General features: G+C 43.8%; 1 protein-coding gene across 1 annotated transcript in view; it reads left to right on the top strand.

The window, feature by feature from the left end:
• The window catches only part of ATP13A4 (ATPase 13A4), a 181,574-nt gene that overhangs the window by 70,018 nt on the left and 85,195 nt on the right, over positions 1-26,361 (top strand). Inside the window, exons 7-8 of the mRNA XM_077290335.1 lie at positions 8,586-8,720; positions 10,952-11,024. Of these exons, the coding sequence (XP_077146450.1) occupies positions 8,586-8,720; positions 10,952-11,024 (208 nt within the window). The remainder of the gene's footprint in view (positions 1-8,585; positions 8,721-10,951; positions 11,025-26,361) is intronic.

The raw sequence follows: 26,361 nt of genomic DNA, 5'->3' as shown, positions 1-26,361 counted from the left end.
GATCCGGCATTGGCAAATATTGATGCGTTTTTTCTGGCGCTCGGATTGCTTTATGAGGAGCCCAATCTTGAAATTCAGGCAGAAAAAGCTTTGCTGGCTATCTCTCAGGGTCGGGATGAGGCTGAAGTGTATTGCCAAAAATTTCGGAAATGGTCCGTGCTTACTCAGTGGAATGAGTGTGCTCTGGCCGCAAATTTCAGAAATGGCCTTTCTGAAGCCATTAAGAATGTGATGGTGGGTTTCTCCATTCCTACAAGTCTGAATGATTCTATGGCGCTGGCCATTCAGATTGACCGGCGTTTGCGGGAGCGCAAATCCGCTAATCCTCTGGTGGTGTTGTCTGAACAGACACCTGAGTTAATGCAATGTGATAGAATTCAGACTAGAATCGAACAGAAAAATCATAGACGTCAGAATGGGTTGTGTTTTTACTGTGGTGATTCTACACATGTTATATCAGCATGCTCTAAACGCCTAACAAAGGTTGTTAGTCCTGTCGCCATTGGTAATTTGCAACCTAAATTTATTTTGTCTGTGACTTTAATTTGCTCATTGTCTTCCTACCCTGTTATGGCGTTTGTGGATTCAGGTGCTGCCCTGAGTCTTATGGACTTGTCGTTTGCCAAGCACTGTGGTTTTGTTCTGGAGCCTTTAGAAAATCCTATTCCTCTTAGAGGAATTGATGCTACGCCATTGGCGGAAAATAAACCGCAGTTTTGGACACAAGTGACCATGTGCACGACTCCTGAACATCGGGAGGTGATTCATTTTCTTGTTCTGCATAAAATGCATGATTTGGTCGTTTTAGGTCTGCCATGGTTACAGACCCATAATCCAGTTTTGGATAGGAGGGCTATGTCTGTGTCAAGTTGGGGCTGTCAGGGAATTCATTGCGATTCCCCGCCGGTGTCTATTGCTTCCTCTACTCCTTCAGAAGTTCCTGAGTATTTGTTTGACTATCAGGATGTATTCAGTGAGTCCAGGTCCAGTGTTCTTCCTCCTCATAGGGACTGTGACTGCGCTATAGATTTGATTCCGGGTAGTAAATTTCCTAAGGGAAGATTATTTAATCTGTCTGTACCTGAGCATGCCGCAATGCGTTCTTATATCAAGGAGTCTTTGGAGAAGGGGCATATTCGTCCATCCTCTTCCCCTCTTGGTGCGGGATTCTTTTTTGTGGCCAAGAAGGACGGATCTTTGAGACCTTGTATAGACTATCGACTTCTGAATAAAATCACTGTTAAATTTCAGTATCCTTTGCCTCTATTGTCAGATTTGTTTGCCCGGATTAAGGGTGCCAGGTGGTTCACCAAGATAGATCTTCGTGGTGCGTACAACCTTGTGCGCATTAAGCAGGGAGATGAATGGAAAACTGCATTCAATACGCCCGAAGGTCATTTTGAGTACTTGGTGATACCTTTTGGGCTCTCTAATGCTCCTTCAGTGTTTCAGTCCTTTATGCATGACATCTTCCGGAAGTATCTGGATAAATTTATGATTGTTTATCTGGATGATATTCTGGTTTTTTCTGATGATTGGGACTCTCATGTAAAGCAGGTCAGGATGGTGTTTCAGGTTTTGCGTGATAATGCTTTGTTTGTGAAGGGCTCGAAGTGTCTCTTTGGAGTACAGAAGGTTCCCTTTTTGGGTTTTATTTTCTCCCCTTCTGCTGTGGAGATGGAACCAGTCAAGGTCCGAGCTATTCATGATTGGACTCAACCCACGTCTGTTAAGAGTCTTCAGAAGTTCTTGGGTTTTGCTAACTTCTACCGTTGTTTTATCGCTAACTTTTCTAGCGTTGTTAAACCTTTGACGGATATGACCAAGAAAGGTTCTGATGTTGCTAATTGGGCCCCTGCAGCCGTGGAGGCCTTCCAGGAGCTGAAGCGCCGGTTTACTTCGGCGCCTGTTTTGTGTCAGCCTGATGTCTCACTTCCCTTTCAGGTTGAAGTGGATGCTTCTGAGATCGGTGCAGGGGCTGTTTTGTCGCAGAGAGGCTCTGGTTGCTCTGTGATGAGACCATGTGCTTTTTTTTCCAGGAAGTTTTCGCCTGCTGAGCGGAACTATGATGTTGGGAATCGGGAGTTGTTGGCCATGAAGTGGGCATTTGAGGAGTGGCGTCATTGGCTCGAGGGTGCTAAGCATCGTGTGGTGGTCTTGACTGATCACAAAAATATGATGTATCTCGAGTCTGCTAAGCGACTGAATCCTAGACAGGCTCGTTGGTCATTGTTTTTCTCCCGTTTTGACTTTGTGGTCTCGTACCTGCCTGGTTCAAAGAATGTGAAGGCTGATGCTCTTTCTAGGAGCTTTGTGCCTGACTCGCCTGGAGTCTCAGAGCCAGCTGGTATTCTTAAAGAGGGAGTAATCTTGTCGGCCATTTCTCCTGATTTGCGACGTGTGTTGCAGAGATTTCAGGCTGGTAGACCTGACTCTTGTCCACCTGACAGACTGTTTGTCCCTGATAAATGGACCAGCAGAGTTATTTCCTAGGTTCATTCCTCGGTGTTGGCAGGGCATCCGGGGATTTTTGGCACCAGAGATTTGGTAGCTAGGTCATTTTGGTGGCCTTCCTTGTCACGGGATGTGCGGTCATTTGTGCAGTCCTGTGGGACTTGTGCTCGGGCTAAGCCTTGCTGTTCTCGTGCCAGCGGGTTGCTTTTGCCCTTGCCTGTCCCGAAGAGGCCTTGGACACACATTTCCATGGATTTCATTTCAGATCTTCCGGTGTCTCAAGGAATGTCTGTCATCTGGGTTGTGTGCGATCGTTTTTCCAAGATGGTCCATTTGGTGCCCTTGCCTAAGTTGCCTTCCTCTTCCGATCTGGTTCCTTTGTTCTTTCAGAATGTGGTTCGTTTGCACGGCATTCCTGAGAATATCGTGTCTGACAGAGGATCCCAGTTTGTGTCCAGGTTCTGGCGATCCTTTTGTGCTAAGATGGGCATTGATTTGTCGTTTTCGTCTGCCTTTCATCCTCAAACTAATGGCCAAACGGAGCGAACTAATCAGACACTGGAGGCTTATTTGAGATGTTTTGTTTCTGCGGATCAGGATGATTGGGTGACCTTCTTGCCATTGGCTGAGTTTGCCCTTAATAATCGGGCTAGTTCCGCTACTTTGGTTTCGCCATTTTTCTGCAACTCTGGTTTTCATCCTCGTTTTTCCTCGGGACATGTTGAGCCTTCTGACTGTCCTGGGGTGGATTCTGTGGTGGATAGGTTGCAGCAGATTTGGAATCATGTGGTGGACAACTTAAAGTTGTCACAGGAGAAGGCTCAGCGTTTTGCCAACCGCCGCCGCGGTGTGGGTCCCCGACTTCGTGTTGGGGATTTGGTATGGCTGTCTTCTCGGTTTGTTCCTATGAAGGTCTCCTCTCCTAAATTCAAGCCTCGCTTCATCGGTCCTTATAAGATTTTGGAAATCCTTAATCCAGTGTCCTTTCGTTTGGATCTTCCTGTGTCGTTTGCCATTCACAACGTGTTCCATAGGTCTTTGTTGCGGCGGTACGTTGTGCCTGTGGTTCCTTCTGTTGAGCCTCCTGCTCCGGTGTTGGTTGAGGGCGAGTTGGAGTACGTGGTGGAGAAGATCTTGGATTCTTGTCTCTCTAGACGGAGGCTTCAGTATCTGGTCAAATGGAAGGGCTATGGTCAGGAGGATAATTCCTGGGTGGTCGCCTCTGATGTTCATGCGGCCGATTTGGTTCGTGCCTTTCACGCTGCTCATCCTGATCGCCCTGGTGGTCTTGGTGAGGGTTCGGTGACCCCTCCTTAAAGGGGGGGTACTGTTGTGAACTATACTTCTTGGCTCCCTCTTGTGGTCTCTAGTGGTATGGCACTGGGATTGTCTTTCCCCAGCTTGGTACCCACCTGGTTCGTTAGGCCAGGGGTGTTGCTATTTAAACTTCCTGGATTCTTAGTCTGGTGCCTGGCATCGTTGTAATCAGTTCATTTCTGTTTGCTCCTGTCTGCTGGTCCTGGTTCTTTGCAAGATAAGCTAAGTCCTGCTTCCTATTTTTGTTTATTTTGCATTGTTCTAATTTTTGTCCAGCTTGTACAAAATGTGATTCCTGATATTGCTGGAAGCTCTAGGGGGCTGATATTCTCCCCCCACACCGTTAGTCGGTTCGGGGGTTCTTGAATATTCAGCGTGGATATTTTGATAGGGTTTTTTGCTGACCGTATAAGTCATCTTCCTATATTCTGCTATTAGTCAGTGGGCCTCTCTTTGCTAAAACCTAGTTCATTCTTACGTTTGTCTTTTCTTCTTACCTCACCGTTATTATTTGTTGGGGGCTTGTATTCAACTTTGGGATCTTTTCTCTGGAGGCAAGAAAGGTCTTATTTTCCCTTCTAGGGTTAGTTAGTTCTCCGGCTGGCGCGAGACGTCTAGAATCAACGTAGGTACGTTCCCCGGCTACTGCTAGTTGTTTGTGCTAGGATCAGGTATACGGTCAGCCTAGTTACCACTTCCCTATGAGCTGTTTTTTTGTGTTTGCAGACTTTGTTGAAACCTCTGAGATCCTCTGCCATTGGGGTCATAACAGGGGCAATAATGAATGGTGCAGAGCATTCTATATGGCACAGCTTTATGTGGAGCATCTATGGGGCAATAATGAACGGTGCAGAGCATTATATATGGCACAGCTTTATATGGAGCATCTATGGGGCCATACTGAACGGTGCAGAGCATTCTATATGGCACGGCTTTATGTGGAGCATCTATGGGGCAATAATGAGTGGTGCAGAGCATTATATATGGCACAGCTTTATGTGGAGCATTTATGGGGCCATAATGAACGGTGCAGAGCATTATATATGTGGCACAGCTTTATATGGAGCATCTATGGGGCCATAATGAATGGTATGGAGCATCTATTTTTATTTTTGAAATTCACCGGTAGCTGCTGCATTTTCCACCCTAGGCTTATACTCGAGTCAATAAGTTTTCCCAGTTTTTTGTGGCAAAATTAGGGGGGTCGGCTTATACTCGGGTCGGCTTATACTCGTGTATATACGGTAGATTACTTGCATTTTCTGCATTGTGTTTTTGGCTGCATTTTTTTGTAACATACATTTTTATTGCAGTTTTTGTCTCATTTATATGTCATGTTTTAAATTAGCTGCTAAGCTTTTGATACTTCCTGACTTTTGGGGTTCAACAAAACTTTATTAATACATTTATGTGTAGATTACATGCAATTTTAGTGCATTTCCACCGCATATGCATCTTTTCTTTGCAGATTTTCCACAGCTATTGCAATTCTATGGGAAAAATCTGCTCATAAAATTTAGTATGCTTGCAAGTAAAATTGACATGTTGTGGATTTGAAACATGCACCGCAGGTCAGTTTATGCTGATTTAAAAAAAGCACCGTGGCCATGAGGGGGCCCACACAGAGCTACGCTATGTAACTGTATCAGCGAGCAAATTGTACCGATACAGTTACATTCTGCGGCAGAGCAGGGAGAATCAATCTCCCTTCTCTGCCACTCGGCCACTATGGGGCCCCTGAGGAGGCGTGGGGGGCCCTGTGCTAGCAGTGGGCCCCCCGCTCATCATCTCAGGGTCAACTGTATTGGCTGGATACCTATACAGCTGACCGCTTTGATGAGAGAAGGAGTGTTACGCTCCCTCTCCCATCATTCCCCTGTTAGCGTCTGATGTCACTGATGCAGGCACTGACAGAGGGTCGCAATGATGTCAATACTCTGCTCCCACGGTCCGTAGATGAGCGGGCCCTCAGAGCACTGTGGGAACAAGGAGGAGAGGTGAGTATTGTATTTATTTTTTTATTGGGGTGCATTATACTGTACTGGCTGCCTAGTGGGGGTGCATTATACTGTACTGGCTGCCTATGGGCGTGCATTATACTATACTGGCTGCCTAATGGGGGTGCATTATACTGTACTGGCTGCCTAATGGGGGTGTATTATACTATACAGGCCTATAGGGAGTGCATTTTACTATACAGGCCTATAGGGAGTGCATTATACTATGCAGGCCTATGGGGAGTGCATTATACTATACAGGCCTATGGGCGAGTGCATTATACTATACAGGCCTATAGGGAGTGCATTATACTATACAGGCCTATGGAGAGTGTGTTATACTATACAGGCCTATGGGGAAGAAATGCTAGCACAGGTTTCCAGTATCCATTGTTTCAGATGCTGCCCATCTTGTATCTTCACAGCATAGACAAAAAGTCCAAGGGGGTCAGATCAGGAGACCTTGGTGGCCATTCCACTGGCCCACGACGACCAGTCCACTTTCAAGGAAACTGTTCATGTAGGAATGCTTGGACCTGACACCCAGAATATGGTGCACCACTACATTATGGGTGTCGGGTCCGAGCATTCCTACATGAACAGTTTCCTGGAAAGTGGATTGGTCGTCGTGGGCTAGTGGAATGGCCACCAAAGTCTCCCCATTTGACCCCCTTAGACTTTTATCTTTGGGGTCATCTGAAGGCAATTGTCTATGCTGTGAAGATACGATATGTGCAGCATCTGAAACAACGGATACTGGAAGCCTGTGCTAGCATTTCTTCTGCGGTGTTGCTATCAGTGTGTCAAGAGTGGGAGAAGAGGGTTGCATTGACAATCCAACACAATGGGCAGTACTTTGAACACATTTTATAAGTGGTCATAAACTTGTAAATAACTCATGAAAGAATAAAGTTACGTTAAAACCAACCACACCATTGTTTTTCTTGTGAAATTCTCAATAAGTTTTAGGTGTCACATGACCCTCTTTCCATTGGAAAAAATAAAGTTGGATCCAAAATGGCCAACTTCAAAATGGCCACCATGCTCACCACCCATCTTGAAAAGTTTCCCCCCTCCCATATACTAATGTGCCACAAACAGGAAGTTGATATCACCAACCATTCCCATTTTATATAGGTGTATCCATATAAATGTCCACCCTGTACTATATTGAGGACAATCTGGCACATTATACTATATGGAGGCTATCTAGGGGGCCGTCATACAGTGTGGGGATTACAGTGAAGGGGCCATCACACAGTGTTGGGGCCATTAAGCAGTTTGGGGGCTACTAAGGAGTCAGTATACTGTGTGCGGGTACATTACAGTGAGGAGGCATCATATTATGTATAATAGAGCTTCATACTGTGTATAGGGGAGCTGTACAGGGGGGAGACTCAGGACATTATTCAATGTTAAGTGGGCACTTATTGTTATAGGGGAACTCAGGTTACTGGGACTATCAAAGGGGCACACAGGGCACTATTACTTTCTAGGGGACAAAATGTGGGCACTTGCGCCCAGCATTACTATATTCTAGAGGGTTGCTTTAGAATTTAGGGGGCACACAGTACCACACAGCAGGTGCAGTAGTAGGGAAACATATGGCAGCAGCATTGGGGTGCCAGTAGGATGAGGAGGTTGTGCAGGTTGGGAAAAGATGGTGACATGCTGAAAACATGAGAAGTGAAAAGTTTCTTTTTTGTAATCTTGGCAGATTAGTTTCAGCAACAGCGCAGTCATCTGCTGAGGCTCTCCTCCACTATTGGGGTGCGTCACCCAGCTGTAGTCAAGGTTACCTGGTTAGGGTCCCACTCAGAAGCTTTGCCCCCCCCCCCCCCCGATCCAAAACCCTAGCTATGCCTCTGCCCATACCAGATACCCTTTTTTGGTAAAATTGTAGGGTTAATATATTGTTTGAGTAGTATAACAATGTCAAAAAAATCAAACCGTATACTATACAATTTTTCTGTTGAGCCTTAGCAAAATAAAGGCCTTATACAAGCAAATAGTGAAATACTTGCAATGCCTGTTTTTATTACAGGTGTTCATATATATAAACATAGTCATCAAACTGGCATTTGGCACATCAGTCTCTTGATGAATAGTGCACTGGAGTAAGATGGGTCAAGGGCTGAGCGTTACTTGATGAATGTGGCTCATCTTCCAGATGTTGCACCCAACCACAAGAAAGGGCTGGAATATATTTCTGTTACAATTTGTGACACTTTTGTGGTGTATATTAGGACAAATTTCCTGGCCACGCTTGGCTACACCCTCACCTGGCAAAGGTCTACTCACTTTTCAAACTGTTGAATAGCCGGGACTGGGGTAAAAACAATAAGACACAAAAATTTTGTGCGAAACGTTAATGACATTTCAAACACTTTTACACCAGAATTCTAGCAAATATTGTTTGATGAATTGGGGTCATAATGTATGATATTTTGCCTGTTAAACATAGCAGTGAAGCCGCAGTCAATGGTACACGCCCTATAATCCCTTCAATTGGTCAATTTAAGGGAGTGTTTGGCATATTAACACACCACCGATCTGATATTGATTATTAAGATCAGGCCAATGAATATCAAAGTAATCAATATCAAAACCTTTCAAACTTGATTACTCTTAATTGTTCTAGTACATTTTATTTTTTAGACCTTTTTTGTTTGTGCTGTAGCTCAGCAAGTTTATTGTATTATTAATTTTTGATTGTGGAGTAATTTATTTTAGCACAGTATCTGGTGTCAGAGCTTCAATCACATTGAAAAGTATTTACATAATGGATTACTTGTATTTTTTTTTCCTTTTTTTCAGGTGCTGAGTCCATTCTATGTGTTTCAGCTGTTCAGTGTTTGCCTATGGTTTGCTGAAGAATACATTGAATATTCTGTGGCCATTATAATCATGTCTGTGATTTGCATTGGCTTGTCTGTGTACACATTAAGACAGGTATGTGTTTCTTTGGTAGGATATCAATATAGGCAGAGGCGTAGCTAAGTTTTCTGGCACCCGGGACAAGAATTAATTCCACCAACACCCCCCCAAGCACATATGTGATTTGCACATTTAGCCACATGCTGACGAGCTGCTCTCTCTAAGGGCTCCTACTCACTTGCGCGAGACTCGGATGAGTCTCGTATGTTAATACCCGGCGCTGCTGCCGGCATTCAGATTGGAGCATACGGCCGCATAGGAATACATGCAGCCGCACGCTTCGCTCCTCTGTGCCAGGTGCAGTGCCGGGTATTAACATGCGAGACTCATCCGAGTCTCACGCAAGTGAGTAGGAACCCTAATTCTGTCAATGTTCAGTGAAAAACTTGAGAGAAGCAGGAAGAAAAGCTAGTTGTCACATGACTGTAAGTATGAAAATCGCATATGAATGACGTGGCCATGGGATGACTGCTGGAACTAGCACATCTCCACAAGATACCCTTAAAAATGGCAGCATCATATTAATGCTCCTGAATAAAAATATGACCCACACACTGTCCCTCTAATGGTACAAGCTCTCCACACTGCCCTTTTCTTTCCATACTGGGCCCCCTCTTCACATTGTCCTCTTACAGCGTGTACCCCTATAAGACCCAGTCTCTATACTGTGCCCCATCATCACACTCCCCCTCCTTGGCAGGTATACTGTCCCTTCCTGTCTGTACCTTTACACTGTACCCCCATGCTACCTTACCAAACTACTCAAGCCTCTATTCTGTGCCCACTCTAACTTTTCTCCTCCATACTATCTCCTCACACTGTTCCCCTCAGTAAATCTCCTCACACATGTCCCCCCCCTCCTCATACTGTCTCCTCTCACATCCCCCTGATAACCATGCTGTTTCCTCATATATTTACCCCGTCACTTTCCATACTGCCTCCTTACATATCCCCTGACTCCCCCATACTGTGTCCGCACCCATGTCATCACCCTCGCTGCCCCCAATGTGTGTGCATACATTCTTACACTTTGTCCGCATATATTCTCCCCTCACTACTCATACTGTGTCTGCAGCCATCCCCCTCTCACCATACTATGTCTGCACCCATCCCCTCACTCGCTCCCCATGCTGTTTTAGCGCCTATCCGACCCCTCATTCCTCATACTGTGTCCACACCCATCCTGCCCCCATACTGTGTCTGCACCTATCTTGCCCCCTCCCTCCTCATACTGTCCTCAAATTTCTCCTCCCATTCGTTCCCCATACTGTGTCTGCACTCTTTCCCCATATTTTTTTCTCATGCATACCCCTCAAAGACGCAAGTATAATTGATCTCTGGGAGCCGGCGCACTACATCTGCTTTGAGTTGGCTGTCAATTTGACTGTTGGCTCAGAGAATAGCCGAATCCCAGTGTGTGGGGCGGCAAAATGTAGCTGCCGTGGAGACACCCTGGACTACCACATCAGTCAACCCACGGCACCCCCTGCTGGCTGGCCTGGGGCAGATACCCTGCCTGCCCCCCTAGATACACCTCTGGATATAGGTAGTAAAAATAGTATGTTTTTTATGTGATTTTTAGTCTGAAATTATAAACATTAATAAAAAGGAAAATATTTTTAAGTCTCCCCCTTTATTTTTTTGTTAAATTTGACTTTGATTAGTTCTTAGAATATATAACTGTATTTTTATACCTGATTTAAAGATTCCCTTACAACATTTCACAACTAAAAGTTGCATATAAGCATGAGGGATCCAATATCACCTGCAGGCCAGGCTATAGCTCTTGAATCCCTGATGCAAAATGGGTACCAGGGACACTCCACCCTGTATTGCCACACCACTGATGACAGTGGTGACTATGCAATCAGGGCTAACAAGTTTGTTCAGACTAACCCTAGTGCCATTACATTGTATCTTCATGATGACTCAGTTTCTGCCATGATTACTTCTTGTAGCATCATTTTAATTTCATACTGACATGTAATAATTACTGCATTTTGCATGTGAGCTGGACAGGGAACACACAAGCAGCGTCATTAAAATGTATTACTTACTACCACCTTTAAGTAAATATTAATTACTTTCTATAAGGCGAAAATCACCGCTTTAACAAGCAGCATGCTTAGTACGGTAGCTGTATGTAACAATAAGTATATTTTTCCCTAATAATACAGAATAATGCATTATCAAGCTTGCTTTACCGTTCTAACATTTTACACACATCTGCTTCCCCCAATTTACAGCAATCAGTTAAACTGCACAGACTAGTTGAATCTCATAATAACATCAAGGTTTCTGTATATGGAAAACATACAGGTGAGTTTCCTGTAGAGGGGTACTCGTGCTTGCGTTTTTGGGCCTTGTCTGTCTTTTCTTGTATATATGTACTAAATGACTTTTAAGCCATTATTCTTCCTAATATAAAATAAATGTAACAAAGAATCAGTAGGTAAAAGTGATACTTTGCAAGTTGGGTTCTGAAAGCGGAGCTCTGATTAGTCGTTGTGCCCTAAGACCTCTTTTAAAAAAAAAAGCAATAGATAATTTTGACACAAGTCTACTTTGTTGATTTTCAAGAGGGAAAATGAGTAGAGTCGACTTACAAGTGTGTGTTTCTTGGACATCTCTCCCTAGTACATGCCCTACTCATTCTATTCCATGGGCATGCTTGAATATAGGAGATCACTTGGGCTAGGACAACATCTGTCACTCTACCAAGGTTCCCTAGTAGTGATGAGCGAATATACTCGGTACTCGAGATTTCCCAAGCACTCTTGGGTGTCCTCCGAGTATTGTAAGTACTCAGATTTAGTTTTCAGCGCCACAGCTGAATGATTTACAGCTACTAGCCAGCATAAGTACATGTGGGGGTTGCCTGGTTGCTAGGGAATCCCCACATATACTTAAGCTGGCTAATAGATGTAAATCATTCTGCTGCGGCACTGAAAACTAAATCTCCCGGGTACTTACAAATACTCGGAGGACACCCGAGCATGCTCGGGAAATCTTGAGTACCAAGTATATTTGCTCATCTTGCTCATCACTATTCCCTAGGTGTTGCTACATTGCAGTGCAATGCAAGTGAATGGGGTAGCAGTGCGACTGTGACAAGCAAGTCATAAGAAGTCCACCCCTGTCTGTATTTTTTTGTGATCTGTTTGTTTCTGTACATTGGGGGTCACAAGTGACCCCGTTCACTTGTATTTGGCTACAGTGTAGCAGCGACGCCTAGTAAACCTCAGTTGTGTGACAGGAGTCGTGGCCAAAGTCACCATGTAGTCCCCGCCTTATAGAATAATATGACCTGAAAATGCTCTTAAGGTGCCCAAACACATAAATTAGCCGTCAGACAACTGCTCACTGAGCCTAGCTCTATCTCTTTCAATTTGGTCAAGCATTCATTTATTTTCAATGGGGCAGAAGCTAGAAAGCTTTTGCTAGACAATTCTGGTGGAGATGTTTCTCCCCTGCATACAAAAGAATCTGCACCCATACAAATCAGATGGTCCACTGATCACGGCCAAATCGTCAGATTGGCAGACTTTACTGTATATAAGGCCTTTGCGAAACTCTTCTAAATCCCCTTCATCAGTTTGGAGCCTAAATAAAATTCGTATTTGAAAGTTGGAACACCAGGTATTAAAAGGTGATCTCCCTTTTCATATTCTCTAGTAGGGCATATAAGCCTCACAGTGAAGGAGGTCTGTGCTCTGGATGCCCTAGTCCATACATTGCAGTCATTTCATTGGCAACCCCATGTAGAATTGAGCGAATTTGTTCAGATTCGGTTCCGAATATGTTCGGCATCAAATATGTCATTAGAGTCAATGGGAGTAGAAATTACCGAATGTTTTTGGAACCGATCATCAAACATACATTTGGCACAAATAGGGTTCGAATATGATCCGAATATGGCAAATTCAGATTCGGCTACCAAATCTGCTCAACTCTAGTCCCATGTATTCCAGAAAAAGCTTCCTCTGATGATAATAATGGCTGATGAATTCAGGCTAAAAATCCACACAAAATACAACAAAGAAATCTGCATGTGTTAATAGCAAGAAGTGATAGCAAAAGGATAACTACCAACTCCAACCAAGCGACTGATTTTAGTAGCCTAAACTTTTCAGTATAATCTGATAGGTGGAGGATAATGCAGTGTTCATCTGATCATTGCTAGAAAAACTAGACTTTTGAGTTTAGCACAAATATTCTTCTGTTATAAAGCAAACTCCCTAGTGCAAGGCTCAGGCTAAGGCCGGGGTCACACTAGACCGTAATACGGACGAGTGCTATGCGATAAAAAATCGCATAGCACTCGGCCCAATGTTAATCTATGGTGCAGCTCCCATCATCCGATATTTTCTCCACCGTATTTCGGATCCGAGGGAACTCGCAGCAGGCTGCGATTGTCAGCGTATCTCGGCCGAGACTCGCCAATGCAAGTCTATGGGTGCGAGAAAAAATCGGATTACACACGGACCATGCGTGTGCATTGCGAGAAATACGCAGCGGTGTTCTATAGAAAAGCCGGTAATTCAATTGCCGGCTTTGCATTTCTCCTTCACAAACCCGACAGGATATGAGACATGGTTTTCATACAGTAAACCATCTCATATCCCCTTTTTTTTTGCATATTCCACACTACTAATGTTAGTAGTGTGTATGTGCAAAATTTGGCCACTGTAGCTGCTCAAATAAAGGGTTAAATGGCGGAAAAAATTGGTGTGGGCTCCCGCACAATTTTCTCCGCCATTTAACCCTTTATTTGAGTAGCTACAGCGGCCAAATTTTGCACATACACACTACTAACATTAGTAGTGTGGAATATGCAAAAAAAATGGGAATATGAGATGGTTTACTGTATGAAAACCATGTCTCATATCCTGTCGGGTTTGTGAAGGAGAAATGCAAAGCCGGCAATTGAATTACCGGCTTTTCACAGATATCGCGCTGAATGAAATATAAATACAGAATATATATATATGTGTCTCAATGACATATATATATATATATATATATATATATATATATATATATATATATATATATATATACTGTATATATGTTTTCCCGAACATTTGAGCACATAAATCCATTAGATGTCGGTTTTGCAAGCTTGCGAGAAAATCTCGGCATACGGATGCCATACGGATGTCACACGGATGTCACACGGATCATTTGATGCGAGGAAATTGCATCCTCGCACTGCACACGGATCACTGTTTTTGAAACATTTGTGCGATTCTCGGCCGTGAAAAACAGACCGTTTTTTTATACGTTAAGTGTGTCCCCGGCCTAAAAGAGATACAAAGAGATAATGTAATAAGACAAGATAATGCAGAAAAAGGGATGAACACTAATCCAGAGAGACAATGTAAGGCCATGTGCACACGTTCAGGATTTTTCACGTTTTTTTCGCGTTTTTTTCGCTATAAAAACGTGATAAGAACGCGAAAAAAACGCTAACATATGCCTCCTATTATTTACAGGGTATTCCGCATTTTTTGTGCAAATGTTGCATTTTTTTCCGCGAAAAAATCGCATCGCGGAAAAAAAAGCAACATGTTCATTAAAATTGCGGAATTGCGGGGATTCCGCACACCTAGGAGTGCATTGATCTGCTTACTTCCCGCACGGGGCTGTGCACACCATGCGGGAAGTAAGCAGATTATGTGTGGTTGGTACCCAGGGTGGAGGAGAGAAGACTCTCCTCCACGGACTGGGCACCATATAATTGGTAAAAAAAAAAGAATTAAAATAAAAAATAGTCATATACTCACCCTCTGATGGCCCCCGGAGTGTTCCCGCCTCTCCGGTGCATGCTGCCGCTTTAGATGGTCTGTGTGAAGGACCTGCGATGACGTCGTGGTCTTGTGATTGGTCGTGTGACCGCTCATGTGACCGCTCACGCGACCAATCACAAGCCGCGACGTCATCGAAGGTCCTTCACACACAAACCATCTATAGGAACGGACGCCGCTGAGGAGATCGGCTGTCTGCAGGTGAGTATAACCTTTTTTTTTATTTTTTTTAAACATTCTATCTTTTACTATTGATGCTGCATAGGCAGCATCTATAGTAAAAAGTTGGTCACACTTGTCAAACACTATGTTTGACAAGTGTGACCAACCTGTCAATCAGTTTTCCAAGCGATGCTACAGATCGCTTGGAAAACTTTAGCATTCTGCAAGCTAATTACGCTTGCAGAATGCTAAAAAACGCAAAAAAACGCAAAAAAAAATGCGGATTTCTTGCAGAAAATTTCCGGTTTTCTTCAGGAAATTTCTGCAAGAAATCCGGACGTGTGCACATACCCTAACAGCGGCGGTAAATGCCAGTGGTTTCATATATACAGTGCCTTGCGAAAGTATTCAGCTCCCTGGAAGTTTTCAACCTTTTTTGATGAAGAATCAACAACAAGTGGAACACAATTGTGAAGTTGAATGAAATTTATTGGTTATTTTAAATTTTTGTGGAAATTCAAAAACTGAAAAGTCGGCCCCTTTTAACTTAACACTTTGTTGCGCCACCTTTTGCTGTGATTACAGTTGCAAGTCACTTGGGGTAAGTCTCTATCAGTTTTGTACATCGACAGACTGAAATTCTTGCCCATTCTTCCTTGGCAAACAGCTCGAGCTCAGTGAGGTTTGATGAAAACAGCAGTTTTCAGCTCTTTCCAGATATTTTCGATTGGATTGAGGTCTGGACTTTGACTTGGCCATTCTAACACCTGGATACATTTATGAACCATTTCATTGTAGATTTTACTTTATGTTTGGTATCATTGTCTTGTTGGAAGGCAAATCTCCGTCCCAGTCTCAGGTCTTTTGCTGACTCCAACAGGTTTTCTTCAAGAATGGTCCTGTATTTGGCTCCATCCATCTTCCCATCAATTTTAACCATCTTCCCTGTCTCTGCTGATGAAAAACAGGCCCAAACCATGATGCTGCCACCACCATGTTTGACTGTGGGGATGGTGTGTGTTATGGTTTCCAATGGCAAGGAAACATCAGAAGCATAGAATAAACGGACAAGCTCTCGGGTGATGGAAACTAGAGCTGACCGCGATGCTAAACCTACACACCACACTAGAAGTAGCCAGGGGGCATTCCTGCGTTGTCTCTAGATGCCGCGCGCCAGCCGGAGAACTAACTACCCCTGGTAGAAGAAAACACAGTCCTGGCTTGCCTCCAGAGAATGTCCCCACAGGAGATAGCAGCCCCCCACATATAATAACGGTGAGAGCAGATGAAAAGACACACGTAGTATGAAAGCAGATTTAGCACAGAGAGGCCCGCTAACTAAATAGCAGAAAGATACAACAGAGGACTTCGCGGTCAGCTGCAAAACCCTTCAAAACACCATCCTGAAATTACCTTAACTCATGTGACAACTCATGCCACTGGAGTGGTAATTTCAGCCCAACAAGAGCTTCCAGCTGCAGAGATTCACATAAGTGCAAACTGGACAAAACATACAAAAATAGACTTAAGGACTAAAGTGTCCAACTTAGCTGAGCAGAAAACTGGGAGCAGGAACATGCAACAGAATCACTCTGGATACATTGATGGCCAGCATTAGAATGACTGAGGAGCAAGGTTAAATAGGATACTCCCACATCCTGATAGGAACAGGTGAACTGAAGGCAAAGCTTACAGGACACCAGTACCACAAGAGACCACCGGGGGAGCCCACGAACCGAATCACAACAGTACCCCCCCCTTAAGGAGGGGGCACCGAACCCTCACAAGAACCACCAGGGCGATCTGGATGAGCCCTATGAAAGGCACGGACCAAATCAGAAGCATGAACATCAGAAGCTGTAACCCAAGAATTATCCTCTTGACCGTAGCCCTTCCATTTCACCAGATATTGAAGTCTCCGTCTGGAAACACGGGAGTCCAAGATTTTCTCCACCACGTACTCCAATTCACCCTCAACCAGCACAGGAGCAGGAGGCTCAACAGAAGGCACAAGTGGTACCTCATACCTCCACAATAATGACCGATGGAAGACATTATGGATAGCAAAGGATGCTGGGAGGTCCAAACGAAAAGACACAGGGTTAAGAATTTCCAAAATCTTATAAGGACCGATGAACCGAGGCTTAAACTTAGGAGAAGAGACCCTCATAGGGACAAAACGGGAGGACAACCACACCAAGTCCCCAACACGAAGACGAGGACCAACACGACGATGGCGATTAGCAAAACGCTGAGTCTTCTCCTGGGACAACTCCAAATTGTCCACCACCTGCCCCCAAATACGATGCAACCTATCCACCATGGTATCCACTCCAGGACAATCCGAAGACTCCACCTGACCAGATGAAAAACGAGGATGGAACCCTGAATTGCAAAAGAAAGGGGAGACCAAAGTGGCAGAACTGGCCCGATTATTAAGGGCAAACTCAGCCAACGGCAAAAAGGAGACCCAGTCATCCTGATCAGCAGACACGAAACACCTCAAATAAGTCTCCAAGGTCTGATTAGTACGTTCCGTCTGGCCATTTGTCTGGGGATGAAATGCAGACGAAAAAGACAAATCAATGCCCATCCTGGCACAAAACGCCCGCCAAAATCTGGACACAAACTGGGATCCCCTGTCGGAAACGATATTCTCCGGAATACCATGCAGCCGAACCACATTCTGAAAAAACAGGGGCACCAACTCAGATGAGGAAGGCAGCTTGGGCAAGGGCACCAAATGAACCATCTTAGAAAAGCGGTCACACACCACCCAAATGACGGACATCTTCTGAGAAACAGGGAGATCAGAAATAAAATCCATAGAGATGTGTGTCCAAGGCCTCTTAGGAACAGGCAAGGGCAACAACAACCCACTAGCCCGAGAACAACAAGGCTTGGCCCGAGCACAAACATCGCAAGACTGCACAAAAGTACGCACGTCCCGAGACAGGGAAGGCCACCAGAAGGACCTAGCCACCAAATCTCTGGTACCAAAAATTCCCGGATGACCTGCCAACGCAGAAGAATGAACCTCCGAGATGACTCTATTGGTCCACTCATCCGGCACAAACAATCTACCAGGCGGACAACGATCAGGCCGATCCGCCTGAAACTCTTGTAAAGCACGTCGCAGGTCTGGGAAGACAGCAGACAATATCACCCCATCCTTAAGTATACCCGTAGGTTTAGAATCACCAGGGGAATCAGGTTCAAAACTCCTAGAAAGGGCATCCGCCTTCACATTCTTAGTACCTGGCAGATACGAAACCACAAAATTAAACCGGGAGAAAAACAACGACCAGCGCGCCTGTCTAGGATTCAGACGTCTGGCCGACTCAAGATAAATCAAATTTTTGTGATCAGTCAAGACCACCACCTGATGTTTAGCACCCTCAAGCCAATGACGCCACTCCTCGAATGCCCACTTCATCGCCAAAAGCTCCCGATTACCGACGTCATAATTTCGCTCGGCGGGCGAAAATTTTCGAGAAAAGAACGCACAAGGTCTCATCACTGAACAATCTGAACTTTTCTGCGACAAAACCGCCCCCGCTCCGATCTCGGAAGCATCAACTTCCACCTGAAAAGGAAGAGAAACATCAGGCTGGCACAACACCGGAGCAGAAGAAAAACGGCGCTTAAGCTCCCGAAAGGCCTCCACAGCAGCAGGAGACCAATCTGCAACATCAGCACCCTTTTTAGTCAAATCAGTCAAAGGCCTGACAACGCTAGAAAAACCAGTTATGAATCGACGATAAAAGTTAGCAAAGCCCAAAAATTTCTGAAGGCCCTTAAGAGAAGTCGGTTGCGTCCAGTCACAAATAGCCCGAACCTTCACAGGATCCATCTCAATAGAAGAGGGGGAAAAAATGTACCCCAAAAAAGAAATCTTCTGAACCCCAAAAACACACTTTGAACCTTTAACAAACAGAGAATTGGTCCGCAAAACCTGAAAAACCCTCCTAACTTGTTGAACATGAGATTCCCAGTCATCCGAAAAAATCAAGATATCGTCCAAATACACAATCATAAATTTATCCAGATATTCACGGAAAATATTGTGCATAAAAGACTGAAAGACCGAAGGGGCATTTGACAGACCAAAAGGCATCACCAAATACTCAAAATGGCCCTCGGGCGTATTAAATGCGGTTTTCCACTCATCCCCCTGCTTAATTCGCACCAAATTATACGCACCGCGAAGATCAATCTTAGAGAACCACTTCGCCCCCTCAATGTGAGCAAATAAATCTGTCAGCAATGGCAAAGGATATTGATACTTGACTGTGATCTTATTCAAGAGTCTATAATCAATACAAGGTCTCAAAGAACCATCACTTTTAGCTACGAAAAAGAACCCCGCTCCAAGAGGAGACGAAGAAGGACGAATATGTCCCTTTTCCAAGGACTCCCTAATATACTCTCGCATGGCAGCATGTTCAGGTACAGACAGATTGAATAGACGACCCTTAGGAAATTTACTGCCAGGGATCAAATCTATGGCGCAATCGCAATCTCTGTGAGGAGGAAGAGAATTAAGAGTAGATTCCTCAAAAACCTCACGATAATCAGACAAAAACTCAGGAATTTCAGAGGGAATAGATGAAGCAATGGAGACCAAAGGTGTGTCCCCATGATTTCCCTGACATCCCCAGCTTAGTACAGACATTGTTTTCCAGTCAAGGACTGGGTTATGAGTTTGCAACCATGGCAATCCCAGCACCAACACATCATGTAGATTATACAGTACAAGGAAGCGAATCACCTCTTGATGGTCTGGAGTCATACGCATAGTCACTTGTGTCCAGTATTGTGGTTTATTACTAGCCAATGGTGTAGAATCAATACCCTTTAAAGGTATAGGAACTTCCAGAGGCTCTAGATCAAACCCACAGCGCCTGGCAAAGGACCAATCCATAAGACTCAAAGCGGCGCCACAGTCCACATACGCATCCGCAACAATAGAAGATAACGAACAAATTAGAGTTACAGACAAAATAAACTTGGACTGCAAAGTGCCAATAGCAGGGGATTTATCAACTTTCTTTGTTCGTTTAGAGCATGCTGATATAACATGAGTAGGATTTCCACAATAGAAGCACAAATGATTTTTGTGCCTGTAAATCTGTCGTTCGCTTCTGGACAGAAGGCTATCACATTGCATACTCTGTGGTGCCTCTTCAGAAGACACCGCCAACTGGTGCACAGGTTTGCGTTCCCGTAAACGCCGATCAATCTGAATTGCCATTGTCATGGACTCATTCAGACCAGTAGGCGCAGGAAACCCCACCATGACGTCTTTTACAGCATCAGAGAGACCTTCTCTGAAAATTGCCGCCAGAGCGCACTCATTCCACTGAGTAAGCACAGACCATTTTCGAAATTTTTGGCAATATATTTCGGCTTCATCTTGCCCCTGAGAGAGGGCTATTAGGGCTTTCTCAGCCTGAATCTCCAAATTTGGTTCCTCATAAAGCAACCCCAAAGCCAGAAAAACGCATCCACATTGAGCAACGCAGGATCCCCTGGTGCCAATGAAAATGCCCAATTTTGGGGGTCACCCCGCAGTAAAGAAATAACAATTTTTACTTGCTGGGCAGGATCTCCAGCAGAATGAGATCTCAGCGAAAGAAACAATTTACAATTGTATTTAAAATTTAGAAAACAAGATCGATCTCCAGAAAAAAACTCCGGTATAGGAATTTTAGGTTCAGACCGAGGAGCATGTAACAAAAAATCTTGTATATTCTGAACTTTAGAGGCAAGATTATTCAAATTGGTAGCCAGACTCTGGGGATCCATATTTCAACAGATAAAGTCTGAGCCATTCAGGGGTTAAGAGGAGAGGAAAACAGGAGACTGCAATTAGAGCTGGAGTGCAACTTCAGAGGAAGGAAAAAAAAAAAAAAAAAAAAAGGTTTCACACAGTTCCTTTTCTCTCCTGCTTCAGCCTATAGATTAAACATTTGGGCTGGCCATACTGTTATGGTTTCCAATGGCAAGGAAACATCAGAAGCATAGAATAAACGGACAAGCTCTCGGGTGATGGAAACTAGAGCTGACCGCGATGCTAAACCTACACACCACACTAGAAGTAGCCAGGGGGCATTCCTGCGTTGTCTCTAGATGCCGCGCGCCAGCCGGAGAACTAACTACCCCTGGTAGAAGAAAACACAGTCCTGGCTTGCCTCCAGAGAATGTCCCCACAGGAGATAGCAGCCCCCCACATATAATAACGGTGAGAGCAGATGAAAAGACACACGTAGTATGAAAGCAGATTTAGCACAGAGAGGCCCGCTAACTAAATAGCAGAAAGATACAACAGAGGACTTCGCGGTCAGCTGCAAAACCCTTCAAAACACCATCCTGAAATTACCTTAACTCATGTGACAACTCATGCCACTGGAGTGGTAATTTCAGCCCAACAAGAGCTTCCAGCTGCAGAGATTCACATAAGTGCAAACTGGACAAAACATACAAAAATAGACTTAAGGACTAAAGTGTCCAACTTAGCTGAGCAGAAAACTGGGAGCAGGAACATGCAACAGAATCACTCTGGATACATTGATGGCCAGCATTAGAATGACTGAGGAGCAAGGTTAAATAGGATACTCCCACATCCTGATAGGAACAGGTGAACTGAAGGCAAAGCTTACAGGACACCAGTACCACAAGAGACCACCGGGGGAGCCCACGAACCGAATCACAACAGGTGTGTTCATGGTGATGAGCTTTGTTGCCTTTACGCCAAAAATATTGTTTGGGATTGTTGCCAAAAAGTTTGATTTTGGTTTCATCTGACCAGAGCACCTTCTTCCACATGTTTGGTGTGTCTCCCAGGTGGCTTGTTGCAAACTTTAAATGACACTTTTTATGGATATCTTTGAGAAATGGCTTTCTTCTTGCCACTCTTCTATAAAGGCCAGATTTGTGCAGTGTACGACTGATTGTTGTCCTATGGACAGACTGTCCCACCTCAGCTGTAGATCTCTGCAGTTCATGCAGAGTGATCATGGGCCTCTTGGCTGCATCTCTGATCAGTCTTCAACTTGTTTGAGATGAAAGTTTAGAGGGATGGCCGGGTTTTGGTAGATTTGCAGTGGTATGACTCTACTTCCATTTCAATATGATCGCTTGCACAGTGCTCCTTGGGATATTTAAAGTTTTGGAAATCATTTTGTATCCAAATCCGGCTTTAAACTTCTCCACAACAGTATCATGGACCTGCCTGTTGTGTTCCTAGGTCTTCATGATGCTCTCTGTGCTTCAAGCAGAACCCTGAGGGTATGTGCACACGTTGCGGAAAGGTGTGCTGATTTTTCCGCACTGATTTTGATAAATCCGCACTGCAGATTTACCGCGGTTTTTCCTCGGGTTTTTGTGCGGATTCCACCTGCGGTTTTACACCTGCGGATTCCTATTATGGAGCAGGTGTAAACCGCTGCAGAATTCGCACAAAGAATTGACATGCTGCGGAATAAACAACGCTACGTTTCTGCACTTTTTTTCCGCAGAATGTGCACTGCAGATTTTGTTTTCCATAGGTTTACATGGTACTGTATACTCATGGAAAACTGGTGCGGATTCGCAGCAAAATCCGCAACGTGTGCACATACCCTGAGACTCTCACAGAGCAGGTACATTTATACGGAGACTTGATTACACACAGGTGGATTATATTTATCCTCATTAGGCATTTAGGACAACATTGGATCATTCAGAGATCCACAATGAACTTCTGGAGTGAGTTTGTTGCACTGAAAGTAAAGGAGCCGAAAAATATTGCACGCCCCACTTTTCAGTTTTTGAATTTCCACAAAAATTTAAAATAACCAATAAATTTCGTTCAACTTCACAAATGTGTTCCACTTGATGTTGATTCTTCACCAAAAATTTACATTTGGTATCTTTATGTTTAAAGCATTTTGTTGTGGTTTTTACTTGCATTTTTGGTGCAGATTTTTACACATTAGTATGGGTGAAATCTGCAGCAAAAACGCTGAAAGAATTGACATGCTGCAGATTTAAATGTGCAAGTCACAAATAAGCAACGTGTGCATGAGACTTCAGGATTCTCATTCTTTGCTGGCATCAGGAAACCCTTCAGGTTCTGTGACAAATTTGCACTGAAAAAAGTATTTTTTTTTTTTTAAGTGTTTTGCGTCTTGTCAGTTGTGCAAAATCAAGTTGTCTTTCAATACAGTGACAATTTAAGCACTTCTTGATTTAATTAGTCCATAGTTTGTAATACAGACGGGCATTTGTCTGCAGTTGGAGCTCAAAGGGGTATTCTGGAGTTGTCTCTTGAGAAGTTTAGAGCCATGCAGTATACTAACAGCCTGCTTAATTCCTGGTTTTTAATAGGACAGTCTATCCTCCATAAGTGACAGCTATGGTGAATAGCTCAGTAGTATAAGTAGAACTAGAAAAATTAGCAAACATTCTGCTATAAAACATTTAGCTGTCAGGTGTTTGTACTGGGTCTGCACTGCTATTTTCTCTATTTACAAAAAGAGATAACAGGGCATTTGAGCAAGCTCACAGTGAGGACAACAAGAGCAGAGAGTCTGATTAAGAGACCAGTTCTTCAGTCTAAATTTGTTGAGCTGGAGATTTATAATTGTACCACTCTTCAGGAGATGGGAGGGATGAGAGATAACAAGATAACTGCTACATAGAAATCAAAGGGCTGAAGAGAGGTGGCTTGTATGTTAGCAGTTAGCTCCTCTCCTACAATGTAACCATAGCGCATTCTTGGCCAGGCAAGAGAGGCCAAGCTCCATGGAATCCAGCTGTTCACTATATAAGATAAAAACTCTCATTGCAGACAGGAGAATGACAGCTGATACAAAAAGCAAGTCAATTGCAAACTTACTGACTTTCATGCTCTCTAACTAAAGCAATTTAAGAAATTGAGAATTCCCCTTTAAGGCCACGTTCACACATTCATTATTTGCATGAATATGTGCCTACTCGGCATGCTTCATAGTTTAACATTGGATGTAATACGAGGGCAGTCCGATATGCGCCGACTCACACAATGGAGAAGATGGAAATAAAGTTCTCCATCTTCTCTGCACCTGTGATCTGATTCTCACATGCTAGAGAATCGATCACAGTAAAATGCACTCAGCTCATGCTTGCAGCAGAGTTTGAGCTGAAGGTCATTTGTATTTACAGTCATGGCCAAACGTGTTGGCATCCTTGAAATTGTTCCAGAAAATTATTGATCCAGGTCTCTCTTATTTGAAGGGAGCCTTCTCCCTGCAGTAATTTTAAAATCTCTCCACAGGTGTTCAATCGGATTTATATCTAGACTCTGCTGGTCACTTCAGAACTTTCCAACGCTTTGTTTCCACCCATTTCTGGGTGCTTCTTTAAGTATGTTTGGGGTCATTGTCCTGCTGGAAGACACATGAGCTAGGATGCAAACCCAGCTTTCTGACATTGGGAACTACATTGCTACGCAAAAAGCTTTGGTAATCTTCATGATGCCTTGCACACAGTTAAGGCACCCAGTGCTAGAGTAAGCAAAACAATACCAAAGCATCTTTGAACCTCCACTATATTTGACTGTAGGTACTATGTTCTTTTTTTTTAAGCTTCATTCAGTAGAATTATGTGCTTTACTAAAAAGCTCTATCATGTCTCATCTGTCCACAAGACACTTTCCCAGAATAATTTTGTCTTACTCATTTGCATTTTGGCAACATTCAGTCTAGCTTTTTTATGTCTCTGTGTCAGCAGTGCAATCCTCCTGGGTCTCCTGCCATAGCGTTTCATTTCATTCAAATGTCAATGGATAGTTCGCACTGACACTGATGCACCCTGACCCTGCAGGACAGCTTGAATTTCTTTGGTGCACAATTGGGGCTGCTTATCAACCATCCGAACTATCCTGTGTTGCAACGTTTCTTAAATTTTTCTCTACCGTCCACATCCAGGGAGATTAGCTACAGTGTCATGGGTTACACACAAAAACCTCAGTGACATATTAATGTCATCAAATAGGGCTATAAGTAACCCATCAAAAGACAAAATAGGTACCCACTCCAAAATATATATATGAAAGGAGAAACAGGAGCATTTTAGGTATAATGAGTAAAAAACATATTTTATTGAAAGTTCAAGTAAACTAAATATAGACACAAATCACCACCAAATAATGTTTAAAATGAAACATATGCAGGAAGAAAACAGAAAGACCAGGGGACCAACAATAGTAATTGCCCGATTGTGCATAGAAATCTGTATTATCTAAAGTGCCTGTGCAATAAGATATATCAGTGGCAGGCGAGCCCCTTTCAAGAAAAATGTTAAGTGACAATCCAAATCGGAACACAGAGAGGGACAAGCACTTACCAAAGGCAGAAGCTGGAGGACCCTGGGCCCGGTGTAAAATGACCCCGACGGGCGTTTCGCGTGTCCAATGCACTGCTTTTTCAAGGGGAGTGTAAGAATGTGGCAGCAAGGACCTTTTATGGTCATATGATAGAGCACATGATGTATGGGGAGCCAATAGTAGTGGTTATAACGGCGCGTGGGCACCGTTCATCTCAGGTCCTGACAGGTACAACGGAGTGTCATGCGTTACTGCGCACGCGCGGGGAGGGGAAGTGTCCCCGTGCGTTAGCAAGGCAAAGAGACACACCGCTGTTCACCAGAGATCAGGAGTAGCGAAAGATCTTAATAACCAATTTAGTACCATTTGGGTAACATTTAAGTAGCATATAAGGAATGCTGTACATAATCAGAACACCAACGATATCAAACATATAAATATATAAACACAAAGGCAGCTCTACAGTATAAGGTTAAAACACATTGATATTACAATGTACGTCAGTCCCATGCATCATTGCACAAATGTTTATAACAATGGCATAATCCGCAAACTGAATAGATGGTCAGACGAAGAATAAGTCTGTCGTTCCAATGCCCATTGCAGATGGAAAGGGACCACAATGTATGTCCCGCTGCAGAAATGAAAAGAAAAAGGAATAAAAAATCACAGATTAAAAATAAATACAATTAAAAGTAAAAAGCTAACACCCAAGGCAAAGGGGTGTAAGGAAATGACAAGAACACTATAAAGAACTCAGAAACACATTAGCTTAAGTAATGGTTCAATATTCTAAGTGAATCATAGAAAGGATGAGAATGACAGTGATTCATTTAAGCCCCTAGGTGTCATGGTGTCTAGCAACACAATCCATTTCACTTCCACTTGGGCCAAAGTTTTTTATAATCAAGCCCCTCTAATCCCTAAGTGGATGACATCAATCCCTCTCACTTTAAAGGAGGAGGGTTCACTATCGTGATATTGTCTAAAATGACATAGGATGGTTTTGAAGAGGGCGACGTCAGTCACCGTCTTGGCTGCACAAATGTCCGGCACATGCTCACACACGCGTACTCTCAATTCTCTCGACGTTAGTCCTATGTAGATTTTAGAGCAGCCACATGTGGCATAATAAATAACATTCGTGCTGCTGCACGATATCCGATGTCTAATATCAAATTGTTTTTTACCATCGGAAGAACAGAACTTGGTGCAGCGCAGGACATTTGTGCAGGCAAGACTGTGACCACATGGTATAGAACCAGACATTGGGCCTCTAGACCCAAAAGGATGGTTGAGGGTGGGAATATAGTGACTCTTCACCAGGAGATCCTTAAGG

This window comes from Ranitomeya variabilis, chromosome 2 (genome assembly GCF_051348905.1).
Source record: "Ranitomeya variabilis isolate aRanVar5 chromosome 2, aRanVar5.hap1, whole genome shotgun sequence".
In the NCBI taxonomy this organism is placed as follows: Eukaryota; Metazoa; Chordata; class Amphibia; order Anura; family Dendrobatidae; genus Ranitomeya; species Ranitomeya variabilis.
The sequence above is the reverse complement of the archived record's forward strand: the minus strand, read 5'-3'. Positions and strand labels throughout refer to the sequence as shown.